Source organism: Lepisosteus oculatus, chromosome 2, assembly GCF_040954835.1.
Source record: "Lepisosteus oculatus isolate fLepOcu1 chromosome 2, fLepOcu1.hap2, whole genome shotgun sequence".
NCBI classification, from domain to species: domain Eukaryota; kingdom Metazoa; phylum Chordata; class Actinopteri; order Semionotiformes; family Lepisosteidae; genus Lepisosteus; species Lepisosteus oculatus.
Window position 1 is genome coordinate 24,063,109 of NC_090697.1, and position 12,508 is coordinate 24,075,616.

The 12,508-nt window shown below is 42.7% G+C and overlaps 1 protein-coding gene across 1 annotated transcript in view; it reads left to right on the forward strand.

The window, feature by feature from the left end:
• atad2b (ATPase family AAA domain containing 2B) overlaps window positions 1–12,508 on the forward strand; it is a 96,989-nt gene that overhangs the window by 17,622 nt on the left and 66,859 nt on the right. The window contains exons 9-17 of the mRNA XM_015351536.2: window positions 130–231; window positions 668–779; window positions 971–1,086; window positions 1,202–1,376; window positions 3,871–3,959; window positions 5,642–5,801; window positions 8,674–8,764; window positions 9,316–9,627; window positions 9,949–10,090. Of these exons, the coding sequence (XP_015207022.2) occupies window positions 130–231; window positions 668–779; window positions 971–1,086; window positions 1,202–1,376; window positions 3,871–3,959; window positions 5,642–5,801; window positions 8,674–8,764; window positions 9,316–9,627; window positions 9,949–10,090 (1,299 nt within the window). The remainder of the gene's footprint in view (window positions 1–129; window positions 232–667; window positions 780–970; window positions 1,087–1,201; window positions 1,377–3,870; window positions 3,960–5,641; window positions 5,802–8,673; window positions 8,765–9,315; window positions 9,628–9,948; window positions 10,091–12,508) is intronic.

The following is a 12,508-nucleotide window of genomic DNA, read 5'->3' on the forward strand; positions in this document are numbered from 1 at the left end:
TCAAAGTATCAGCTGGGTAGATGGCTTTTCCTGGATATCACCCGTCGGATGCAGCAGCGGTAGTTTCATGTGACGTTGCGCTTCTTCCGGTGACGTGCGGCGCTCAGCGTGTCGTTTTGTTTTGGCTAGGGTGAAGAAGCATGCCATTCATAGCAGTGACACAACGTCCTCGTCTGACGAGGAGCGGTTCGAGCGACGGAAGAACAAAAGCATGACGAGAGCTCGCAACAGGTACCGCTGAAAAAACTCCGCAGTCCGGAGGCCATTCAGACAGGAAAGGAGTCTGAATGAACGAGCTCCTGAGAGATCACTGCACAGCACTTTTATGTACTTAAACTCTGTAAAAGTTTTTAAGAATTATTGGAGAGCCATAAAAAAGAAAACTCAATGCCGGGAGCGATATGAAGTGCTTCATGATATGTATCTTTCTCACATGTTCTCCTGAATTGTTTATTGTCTTGAAACTGTTTTACGAACTATACGTTTCATTTGGTTTTTAGCTCAGGCTAATTGAGAAGTGTGTTCTCCAAATGTCAGAGAAATAAAAACCTGTATTTCCTTCTGTTGTGTCTTTTGAGACGGGTGTCGGAGAGCCTTGTGGGAGTTTTGGCGCCTGTGGAGGTGGTGATTGGTGCAGGTGATTGATACTGTCACTTGTATTCAACAGGTGTTTGCCCATGAACTTGCGTCACGAAGACCTAGCCAGTGGGATTTTGCGCGATCGTGTAAAAGTTGGTGCTAGTTTAGCAGATGTGGACCCCATGAACTTGGACACCTCTGTAAGTCTGGATTCCTGGTACTGCAATCTTATTATCACGATACACAATAATTCAGTGTGCCGTCTCCATTATAATGATATGAAGTATTCATGTGATACAGCTTAAGTCCCAGATAGCATGTCTGTGAATGGCAAGTTTCCTCCCTATGCTGTAAAACACTGACTATGACAATATGAAACTTTAATTTTTAGGTTCGGTTTGACAGTGTTGGAGGCCTCAGTCATCATATTCAGGCATTGAAGGAGATGGTGGTTTTCCCTCTGTTGTATCCTGAGGTCTTTGAAAAGTTTAAAATTCAACCCCCAAGGTGAGTTGAATGTTGAAAACCTTTATTAAACGGATGCCCATTCATCATTGCTGAGTGGAGGGGGCCTAAGACAGGTTTGTTTTTTTTTCTAACGTGTTTTGTCTGTCTTCTCCAGAGGCTGTCTGTTCTACGGTCCTCCTGGCACAGGGAAGACCCTGGTGGCTCGAGCCCTCGCCAACGAATGCAGCCAGGGTGACCGCAAGGTGTCCTTCTTCATGAGGAAAGGGGCTGACTGTCTCAGCAAATGGGTTGGGGAGTCTGAACGGCAGCTCAGGCTTCTCTTCGATCAGGTAAGAGCGCCCACAGCTGCCTTGGTATAGTCTGCCAGCACACAGCCCCCTACAAAAATGTAATTCACAGTAAAGCTGTGAATGATTCTGCAATGCAGTGGTCAACATTGCTGCCTTGCAGCGCTGTGGACCTAAGTATAATTCCAGGGGTGCTATCTGCGTACAGTTTATGTGCTCTCCTCGTGTTCTCATCGGTTTCCTCCCACAGTCCAAAGACGTGCTGGTAGTATTAATCATCTTATGGGAGTATTGTCCCTGGTTGGGAGTGTTTGTGTTTGTGTCTGCCCTGGTATGGACTCGGCAGTGTGTTTTTTGTGTCTTGCGCCTGTTGTTTGCCAGGAACCAGCTACCCTGCGGTCCTGTATTTGTTAGAAAATGGGTGGGAAAGATACTCTTTGGGAGGGGGACCTACGGAGTGACTGGGGTGATAAATAAAGATGTTGGGGTACAGTAGGTTGATCATGGGAGCAAGCCTGGCTCATGTCACTCACCTTATGTCTTTTCACTTTATAACTTACACTCTTGATTTTTTAGTAATCAAAGAAAAGTACATTTTCTATTTTTTTTCCCCACCTACGGCTGTTATCCTGTTGATGTCAGAGGGACGAAAAGCCCTGCAGAGAGATGGGCCTCTTTTCCAAAAATTAGCAAAAACACCCGTGCCTATGGGCTGTGTGAGGACAGCCTCGGCTCCTGGCGACGCGGCGCAGCTCCGCGGGCACCAGGCCAGGCACAGGAGCTGCTGCCCCTGCTGCTCAGCAGGCCAGGAGCCCCCCAACTCGTTCTGCTTCATCCCGCTCCTACCTGATCGGCCAGGGGGATGGAGCCCCGGTAAAGGCGAGACGGTTAGAAGTTAAATGATGGGAGTCTGGAACAGGCTGCCTGGCCATGTGGTTGAAGCTGATACAGCTGGACGAGATCCTTGGATCAATAAACTACCCACTACCACATGGTCTGGATGGGCTGAACTATTATTTGTAACCGTTCTTATGGTGCTGTCCTGCTGCTGACTCAACTGCGTGCTTTCATTATGCTAACCCTGAAAAACAACAGCTGTTTTTCTTTTTCTAAGTTTAGTATTTATACCTGTTAAGTCCTGCTTGTGCCGGCAAACAAATTTTAATTGCTGGTGTTTGACCAGTGGCTGGTCCTCCTCAGGTTATCCTGCAGACTGGTCTCTAAACAGATGACATTTTTTGGTGTTTCGAATTGCAGACCACCAGTGTGTGAGGAAATGTTAGTTTTCTTTAATGCACAATAAAAAATACAAACAGCTTACGGAATTGCACAGTTGGCATTTTTGCTTCACAGCACTGGGGCCCTGGATTCTGCAGATTTCAATGAGGGATAAGATCAGAAATGAAGAAATCCGTAGACGATGTAGGGTGGTGGATGTGGTTGAGAAGATGCGAGAGGCGAGGTTACGGTGGTATGGACATATCATGAGGAGGGACGTTGAGGAAGTAACAAAGAGGGTAATGGAATTTGAGGTGGAAGGTAACAGAGGAAGAGGCAGGCCTAGAAAGAGATGGATAGATAGTGTGAGAAAAGATATGGAGGTATGTGAAGTGAGTGAGGAAGATGTGCTTGACAGAGACAAATGGAGAAGAGCAACCAAAGCAGCTGACCCCAGGACAGTCTGGGACTAAGGCTGTGAAAAAGAAGAAGAAGAAGCATTGAGGCCCTGGGGATTGATCCGTGTCTGGGGTACTATGGATCTTCTCTGAACTCCCACCATTCTCTGGGGAATTGTAAATTGGCAAACTGAAGATTACAGTGGTCAAACACAAACATTAAATTAAACAGTAAATTAAAAACAACAGTTGGAAATACAACAACAGTCCTAGAATGTTATACAGAGCAAACATACAGCAACAAACAAAACGTCTGAGTTTCATAATTTGTTCTACAAACCGTAATAGTCACCAACAATCCTCTCTAGACTATTGCTGCAGCAGTTTATGGCTTATCCGTATTTCTTGTTGTTTGGCTGTAAATCTGAATGACTTTAGCATGGACCTCAGGTTATAGAGAGAAACACGGGTTTCTTTCCATTCTGGAAAAAAATACCTTACAAACAATACAAATTTTAAGATGTGTACGTTGCTGCCATTTTTCTCACAAGGAGTAGTGTTAATTTAATTCATATTTCACACACCCTTTGTGTGTTTGTTTTTTCACCAGATTCAGAAGAAAACATTGTTTGATTCCAGTTCTATTTAATAGGGCCGTTTTCCCTGCATTAAAATAAGTACGTGGGATACTAAGAAGTATCAATTTGCAAGTGTGGTTGTATTCACTAGTGTATCTGCCTAGCAATTTGTTCCGGTCTCATGGGTTGTTTTTAGTCGTTGAACCCCCAGAAAGAATTTGGCCTGCAAAAGTTGGCCTCGTTTAAACCCCGGGCGAAATCAGGAACACTTCATCTCAAGGCTTTACCTTGAAGACAGCGATGAAAGATAAGTGACATTTAACAGTTTTACTTTCTTGTCAGGCATACTTGATGAGGCCGTCCATCATCTTCTTTGATGAAATTGATGGGTTGGCTCCTGTTCGCTCCAGCAGACAAGATCAGATTCACAGGTATGTTGCTGACTTGGCCCTGTAGAGCCGTGTTCAACTTTGCTTTGCCTTAACTGATTTATTTATCTGTGTCTTCTGGCCTCCTGTGACCTGAAGTGGTCTGGGTTTGGTTAGCGTAGATAGAGCTCTCAGTCTTTTTGCTCCTAAATGTGGGACTTCTGTGGAAAATCTTCAAGAGGGTCACTAATAGCTAGTGTCTGCTAGCTATTTATTGCCATGTTAGCACAATTTGTTTAAAAATATGTACTCCAGTCTTGTGATAATTGTACTACAATCTGCATTGTTACTTTTCAAATTGCTTTTAAATTGTACTGTAATTGTTAAATACACTGTATAAATAGCACTTTCATACAACAATTTCATGTCAGTGAAATTGTCCTGCCCTCATCAGGCTCATCAAAGCTAGATCATGTGTGTTTGAACATCATTTACAGTGTATGTTTCCCTTGAAAGACATACACTCCTTCAGTTTTCTAGAGTGCTGTGAATTAGATTCTATGACAGTTAAAATTCATGTTTAGATTGTGTATTAAAACATTTATTTACACATAAAGGCCTTGAGCTAAATTCTAAAATCTCTGAGCTGGGAGTATGCAAGTTCTAATGCTTCTGTCAGTTGCTTTTCAAATTTTTGTGAAGTCCAGAACTGAAGCAAAAAAACATACTTAACCTAGGCTATTTAGAGAATGCCAAATATTTACACAGCTCTCTTTTAGTGTCACATGGGCAGTTTTAACTCAGAAATGAATTACAATTACAGCCACAATTCAGCTAAGACGTGACTTAGAAAAAGTGCCAAAGGTCTTATAGGTCCTGATCTGATCAGAACTGTTATCCAGTGAATGTGACAGATGAAAACTTTTAATTCCTCTTTCTGATTGTTCTTTTCATTGACCATCGGAAATTGCATATCCATTTGAATTAACACTAGTATGTCCTGCAAAATGTCCAGTATAGATGAATAAAGCCTAACTTGTTTTACTTAAAGTAGGAGTTATTATGGATATTACTTGTAAGACCCTTGAGCCTCTGTATGAGGAGTGAGGACTGTGCCTGCTTTCCTTTGAAACATGTTGGCAATACTTCTTTCAGTCCAGCAGTGCCCATAGAATAGCTGGCACTGATTGGTAGACCTCAGAGGCCCGCACTAACAACATCTAGAGCTGTGTTAGTACGCACTCAGAAAATCCCAGGGGCTGCTGTTGTATAGTAAGCCAAGGGTGACCAGCTCATTCTGGCAATTCTGCAACACTGCTTGGGGCAATCCCAGTTCCTGTCAGCTAATGACAGAGCTTACTCATATGGTATGGCTAGAACCCGTGATATCTGGCTTTAGCTTAAACATGGGGCCTTTCCTGCTGTGCATATTGTATGGACGTTTCCTGTCCATGCATAATATACAGATGTGTAAAACGATGTTTCAGCTTTCCTTTGCGTTTGACGTAGTCCATTGTATGAATAGGATTGCATGGTTATTCTAAATATACATGCTTGTGTATCTGCCCTTGAATCTCCTCATGTTGAATGTCCCCCAATATGGTCAAAACAGCAGTCTTCTGATTACACGTTGTGTAATGAAGCACTTAGTAGATATGAATTTGAAGCGGCTCTTTGGCTTCCATGTTTATTAACCCAGGAAGCAAATGTAGCCCTTTCTGAGCACACCCTCCTTCCTGTTGCAGCTCCATCGTCTCCACGCTGCTGGCTCTGATGGATGGACTGGACAACAGGGGAGAAATAGCTGTCATTGGTGCTACAAACAGACTTGATTCTATTGACCCTGCACTCAGGAGACCTGGCCGCTTCGACAGGGAGTTTCTTTTCAACTTGCCTGATAAAAAGGTAGGCCCCTTCCTTTCATCCTCTCTGACAAAAGAGGAGGACCCGCCAGTCACAGCTCGAGTGAAAGAGCATCAGCCCCTGGTTAGGAGGCACCTGCTGTGGGATTTTCTTTTAAAATATGTTTTTCTTTTAAAATAATAGCTGAAGAGGTGATGTGTTTACTTATGGGTTGCAAATTTAATGGTTAATGACTTATATTTTTATTATTGTTATTAATAATAATAAAATGATACCTTACACTTATAGCACTTTTCTGGAGACTCCACTCGTAGCCCTTTACAGGTAATTGGGACTCCCCTCCACCACCACCAATGTGATATCCCCACCTGCATGATGCAATGGCAGCCATAGTGTGCCAGAACGCTCACAACGCATCAGCTATCAGTGTGGAGGAGAACAGAGTGACAAAGCCAGTTCATATATGGGGATTATTAGGAGGCCATGATTGGTAAAGACCAATGGGAAATTTGACCAGGGCATTGGGGTAACACCCCTACTCTTTTTGAGAAACGCCCTGGGATTTTTAATGACCACAAAGAGTCAGGACCTCAGTTTTATGTCTCAACCGAAGGACGGTGCCCGTTTACAGTACAGTGTCCCCGTCACTATGCTGGGGCATTAGGACCCACACAGACCACAGGTTGAATGCCCCCTACTGGCTCCACTTACACCTCTTCCAGCAGCAACATTAGCTTTCCCAGGAGGTCTCCTATCCAGGTACTGTCTAGACTCTCACCTGCTGAGCCTCAGTGGATTGCCAGTTGTGAGTTGCAGGCTGATATGCCTGCTGGCAAACAATTTTTTGTTTACTGTTGAGCTTATATACACTGTCATGTTATCTGATAAAAAAGTTCCCTAATATACTGGATTTGCTACAAGACGCTTATCCTGTTTTCCTATTTCCATTGGTCGCAAGGACCTGGAGTGTGGAAAGTTTGAAGAAAATCATATTATGTTGATTAAAAATGAAATTGTTTAGTAGTGCTGAAATACTCTAATCTGAGTAGAGGCATTTTTGGCTTTTTAAAAAGCCCCAGCTTCTCTGACCTGATCTACTTCTCTCCAGAAGCTGAATGAGAAGCTTTTGAAAACCTTAGGCTAAATTCACATGTACAAGTTAGTGTCGTGAGTTCCTTTTGCTGTGCTTATCACCACGGACAGCGCTTACCTTGCGTTCAAATCTGTGACGTGAAATCCCCTCTTGAGGGAGTCTTCGGACTGCGTTGTGCAACCTTTCAACTACAGTGTGAAAAGGTGAAGTTTTGCAGAGGCACTACAGGAGGCAGATGTTTGGGGTGGGCTTGGAACATAGATGGAGCTGCTTAAGCTCTTAAAATTAAGCACTTAGCAGAAATGGAACAACCTGGAACTACAGACACTCCCTGATTTATGCAGGGGTTTCTCTCTGCAAAACTTTACATTAGCCCAGGCTCACGGTATTAAAACAGTACTGTAGTAATACACAGCAAGATTTTTCATGTCACTAGTACGTTTTTCAGCCATGACTAATAAAGTTGGATTTACACAAGTCGGGCTGTTTACAGCATACAGTCACAGAATCCACTGCTCAATTCAGCATCATTAATCTAAGCATAACATGACACCTGAACACACAATTTGAAATTCTTTTTTTTTGCTTTAACTTACGAATTCCAATTAGTTTTCTGTTTACCCATTCAAACTGGAATTTAGTTTTTGTAATATTGTCTCCCCTGACAGGCCCTGTATCTTTTGATGCACTGTAAGCACTGCAGGAGGTGGAACAGGAGGCATAGTGCCAGTTCATGGAGTAGTCTCCCTCATAGATGTTGTCTGCAGGTGCCTAGGAAGTTGGGTTACCATTTTATTTTGCTGGAAGCTGGAAGAGCCCCAACCAACTAATTATAAGAACATAAGAAATATTTCAAATGAGAGGAGGTCTTTTTGCCCATCGAGCCTGTTTGGCACTCAGTAGTATATTGTAGGGTAGTAGGATATTGACTTGTGGCTGGGTTGCTTGTTCCAAACTCCCACAATCCTTTGGGTAAAGAAGTGCCTCCTGCTCTCGGTTTTTAATATTCCACTTGTGCCCTTCCCCTGTGGGCTGTGAGCTAGTTGTGTGCTGTGGCTTGGGGTCGTGATCGGCTCTGGACACCTGACCCAGGCTTGAATTCGGGATGTTGGGATTGTAACGTGAGTGCCAGTACTGGTTGAGCCCCTCAGGAAACAACAGTTTCTGATTAGGTGCAGTGTGTCATCCCACCCCGACAGAGTCTTTCTTCCAAATAGGTTCTGGGATTCCCCAGCTCTTACCATGGATACACGCCTTTCTAATTGTTGTTGATATGACGGCAAAGAGGTTTAAAAGAAGGAAAAATAAAATGATTGTTGGGTCTCCATTCTTAACTGTATTTTCAACCCAGTGATTTCAAGTGACCTTGCATATTGGGACTTATTATTTTGAGGCAGTGGATATGTGGTTTGTGAGCTGTTGAGATCACCAACCTCTTTTGTATAATTATCTGAAGTGCTTTGCTGTAGACATTTTAAGTTCTTGCTTATTCCTGGTGTCTGACTTCAGTTTTTCTTTTTGTAAAATGTGTGCTCAGTTGGATTTAGATCTACATTTTGACCTCGCCAGACTGATTTTCTAATTTGACCAAATACATGCATGGAGTTACTTTAAAATACATATGGTTCTTATCATTCATATAAATCTCACCATCGCAGATACAAATTTGCTTGACTGCAAGTAAATCAAATTGTAGGAAGTTTTTGACTTTACTATCCATATATTGTCTGAGGACACTATTTTGTGTGCAAGAAATAATGTAACTGAGTAAAGGTGATCTCTTAACAGTTGAAATAACTTGCAATTTTTGTCCTCCCCCAGGCTCGAAAGCACATTTTAAAGATTCACACCAGAGACTGGAATCCCAAGTTAAATGACTCTTTTGTGGAAGAACTGGCTGAGAAATGTGTCGGTAAGGATTTAGAGGAACATGGTGACAGCAAACTCAGTGAACCTGAATTTAACAATGCTGCCACGAAACAACCTTTTCTCTCTTAGTTAGGGTTCTTGTTCCTTACTGTGACAGGCTGTTCTGATGTTGGCAGTTAATACACGGAAAACCAAATTATCAACCTGAATAATAAATCAAGAGGAAAATTCATACATGAGCAGAGCATTGAACACGCTGCTAAATTCAATGCTTTCTTGTACATGTATTACTTTTTGACCCTTAATACTACTAAATCTTAACTTGTCTTGTATTGTGAATATGGGATGTGTTAGTCTACTTTCTAAAATTTAGATAACATTCATGCTACAAGAACCTTTCAAGACTCTCCTCTTTCATTAGATTATCTGTAAAATGTTGTGAAGCGCTTTGCTCTAATTATGTCTTTCATGTGTTTTTTAGCATTTATTTACCCTTCTGATCAGAAAAGTATTCCGGCATCACCGCCCCCTGCTGGCTGGAACATTGCCTTTTTTTACCACTAAGTGGCCATTGTTTTGTAATGTCCTTTCCAGGCTACTGCGGTGCCGACATCAAAGCACTTTGCACTGAGACTGCCTTAGTGGCCTTGCGCCGGCGATACCCTCAGATCTACGCCAGCAGCCAGAAGTTCAAGCTGGACGTGTCGTCCATCGTTCTCAGCCCCCAGGACTTTTACTATGCCATGAGGAACATTGTGCCTGCCTCTCAGCGAAGCCTGATGTCGCCCGGCCATGCGCTGTCCGCCGTCATCAGGCCGCTGCTGGAGAACACCTTCGCTGAAGTCCTGGCTGGCCTGCACAGGGTCTTTCCCCATGCAGAGCTCTCGCAGTGCGACAAGAGAGAGGGTGAGTGCTCCTCAGCTTCGTGTGGAGAGTGGCGGACAAGCTCCCTGCGGTGGCTGTAAGCAGCCAGCCAGCACTTGTAACGTGCCCATCTGCTGTGGCCTGTGTTCGTAGGTTTCCTGCATGTGATCACTGTAACAAAAGAGATTGCTGTGTCAAACAGCAGGGCAGCTGTCTTTTAGATGTTTTTTTCCTTCCTTATGTCTAGCATGAGATATTTTATTGAGGTATGCCCATTGCAAGTTAAGTGTTGAGCAACAGTATTTCTATAGGCGTATCACTTATGTGGGTCCATGTTAGCCTATAACACATTTTCTTTCATAGATCTTGTTAGTGAACTGTTGGACGATGACTTAGACAGCGATGATGACAACGATGGTGCTCCATCTATTTTTGATAACCCCTCGCATTCAGGATCTCCAAAGAAACAGCCATCGGCAAATAAACCTTTCCTTCATTTTACAATGTGAGTATGTCTCCTGCCACAGTTGTCTGGTTCCTTGGTCTTGCTGTGCTGTTTGCTGATACAGTAGGTCTCTAGGAGTACTGTCACAAGATGAGGCCATTTCTTTTCATCTAGTACATTTGAGTCCAAAGAGTTGTTTGTATCTGATGGAGCATGTCTGGGTAGTTTGTTCTGTTCTCCCACAGTCATTTGGGTAAAATAGTGTCTCCGGTTTTCAGTTTTAAATGCACTGGAACCTCTGGTTTGTCTTTCACTGAAGAATATACTGGGCAGATTTTCTTAGTGCCTTTGAGGATTTTGATATGCATACTTTTTCCAGCACAGTGAGTGAATGTTTAAACAAAGTATTCAATGTAAACATGAAAAAGTACAATTGTTTGTATGTCATTTGTTTAACAAAATTATGTATATCTACTATTTTGAAGATCAGATCCCATTTTAGGAGCAAGTGCTGCAGGAATACAGATACTTCCAAAGGGTTCACAAATTTTGTCTTACCACTGTACTTGTACATTGCACTATTTTAATTTTACATCCCTTGAATTTAGTTCTATGCTTTTACCTATCCTAACATTTTTTAACCTTTTTATTGCTTAACATTGTCTAGAGAAAGTTTATGATATAAGAACATACGACTTTCAGATTATTTATTACTGAATGTTTGAGCCCTTCTGTAGTGCTTTCTGCTGCATTTTGCACCTGGAAAGACAGAATGCACATTTTAGGTATGTGAGGTTTGAGTGTTGAGCAAATTTGAGAGCACTGAGAAGATTTTATTAAGCCTCTTTTTAAAAAAACAAAATCACGATATGGGTTGTTTGGTATGGATCTCTAAAGTATTTTTACAGACTAAGAATGTGAGTGATAAGGCATCCGAGCAGCTCAAAGGGTAAAGGGGACATCCATCAATTTTCTAATCTGCTCATCCAGTACAGAGTTACAGAGTGAGCTGGAACCTAATCTGGCAAGCAGTGGGCACAAGACGGGATATACCCCGGACAGGATGCCAGTCCATCGCAGGGCACCTACAGCCTCAAACCTGCACACACTCACACCAGGGCCAATTATTTAGGCGCCAGTTAACCTACCAGTATGTCTTTGGACCTTAGGAAAACACCGGAGAAGTGCTGAATAAAATGTGGGCCCTGTAGTCCAGAGGTGACTGGTCTGAATATTGATTATTGGTTATTAGTGACCTCGCTAGTGCAGGAGCGAGCTCGCTGACTTGGCAGGCACTTCTGGTATTTCATGTCATTCCTGGGGAATCTGGGGAAGTCCTTCCTGCGTCGGGCTATCTTCGTTCATTGCTCTGTGCTGCGTGAGAAGGGAAGAAAGGGATGGACAAGCAGGGTCCATGTTGCCCACAGGTCACCAGTGCTAGCGCAAGGGCGCTGTGGCGACCCAAGCTGATTTAAAGTTGGAGCTTCTAGGGGAAAGGTGAAAAAACTAAATGTTAAAAAAAATGTAATGTACACTACACACATTATATGGCCTGATTGCCTAAGCTATAAACTAGTTGATATTGAAAAGAGCTTCAGGGAAGAGTATTTCTAGAGGAAAGGAAGAGATGAGAAGTATTTTCTGCAATGGGAGTGTTCCAGGAAAAGCCCTCTCTTGATTTCTTTGTGTTTGTTAATGACAGCAGCACTCAAGACGTTGACAACGCAAGTGTTTTCTGTGTGGACATCAGACTAGGACAGGAAACATAACCTTAATATATTGTAAATGCTTGAATATTCTGAGCAGTAACTTGTAATTGGTCTTAACAAATTACCCTTGTACAGTAGGACACAAGTTCCTGCTGAGTAAACAAATTGCCATCACCAATCTGCTCTCATGGTACAATTACATATAGAGCAGTATATACATACTTTCAGCTGTGTGACAGATGGAACAGTTTCAGGTTTTGTCTTAAACTGCGTGAGACACATCTGTTGGGTGGACCACCTGCACTGTATTCTCGCAGAAAAACCTGGAGAGGAGTGTGAGGCCAGCAGCAGGTTTACTTTACACGTGGACGCAGCCTCTGTTATAGCCATTACTTCCCTGTTAGGTCATCATACTGCACATAGGCTCATTGTATTCCCAACTAATATTTACAGTGCCTATAGAAAGCCTACTTTACAAAGTAATGCACTTTGTGATCTAACAACCTGAAATCGAGATCACAATATATTTATTTACATTTTGTGTTAATAAATCACACAGCCTTCAAGTGAAAAGAACATGCTCAGATATGAAAAGGAATGGCAAAAAATAACTAGGAAAAGGTGTTGATGGAAATGCCTGTTGCTTGAATTACTGCCATAATTCAAGCAACGTTGGACAAAGCAAAGTAGGACATTCAGATGTGGCCATGTTTGCCCATTTCTCCCTATAGAACTTTTCATGTGTCCCAGGAAAACAGGCTGTTCTCTT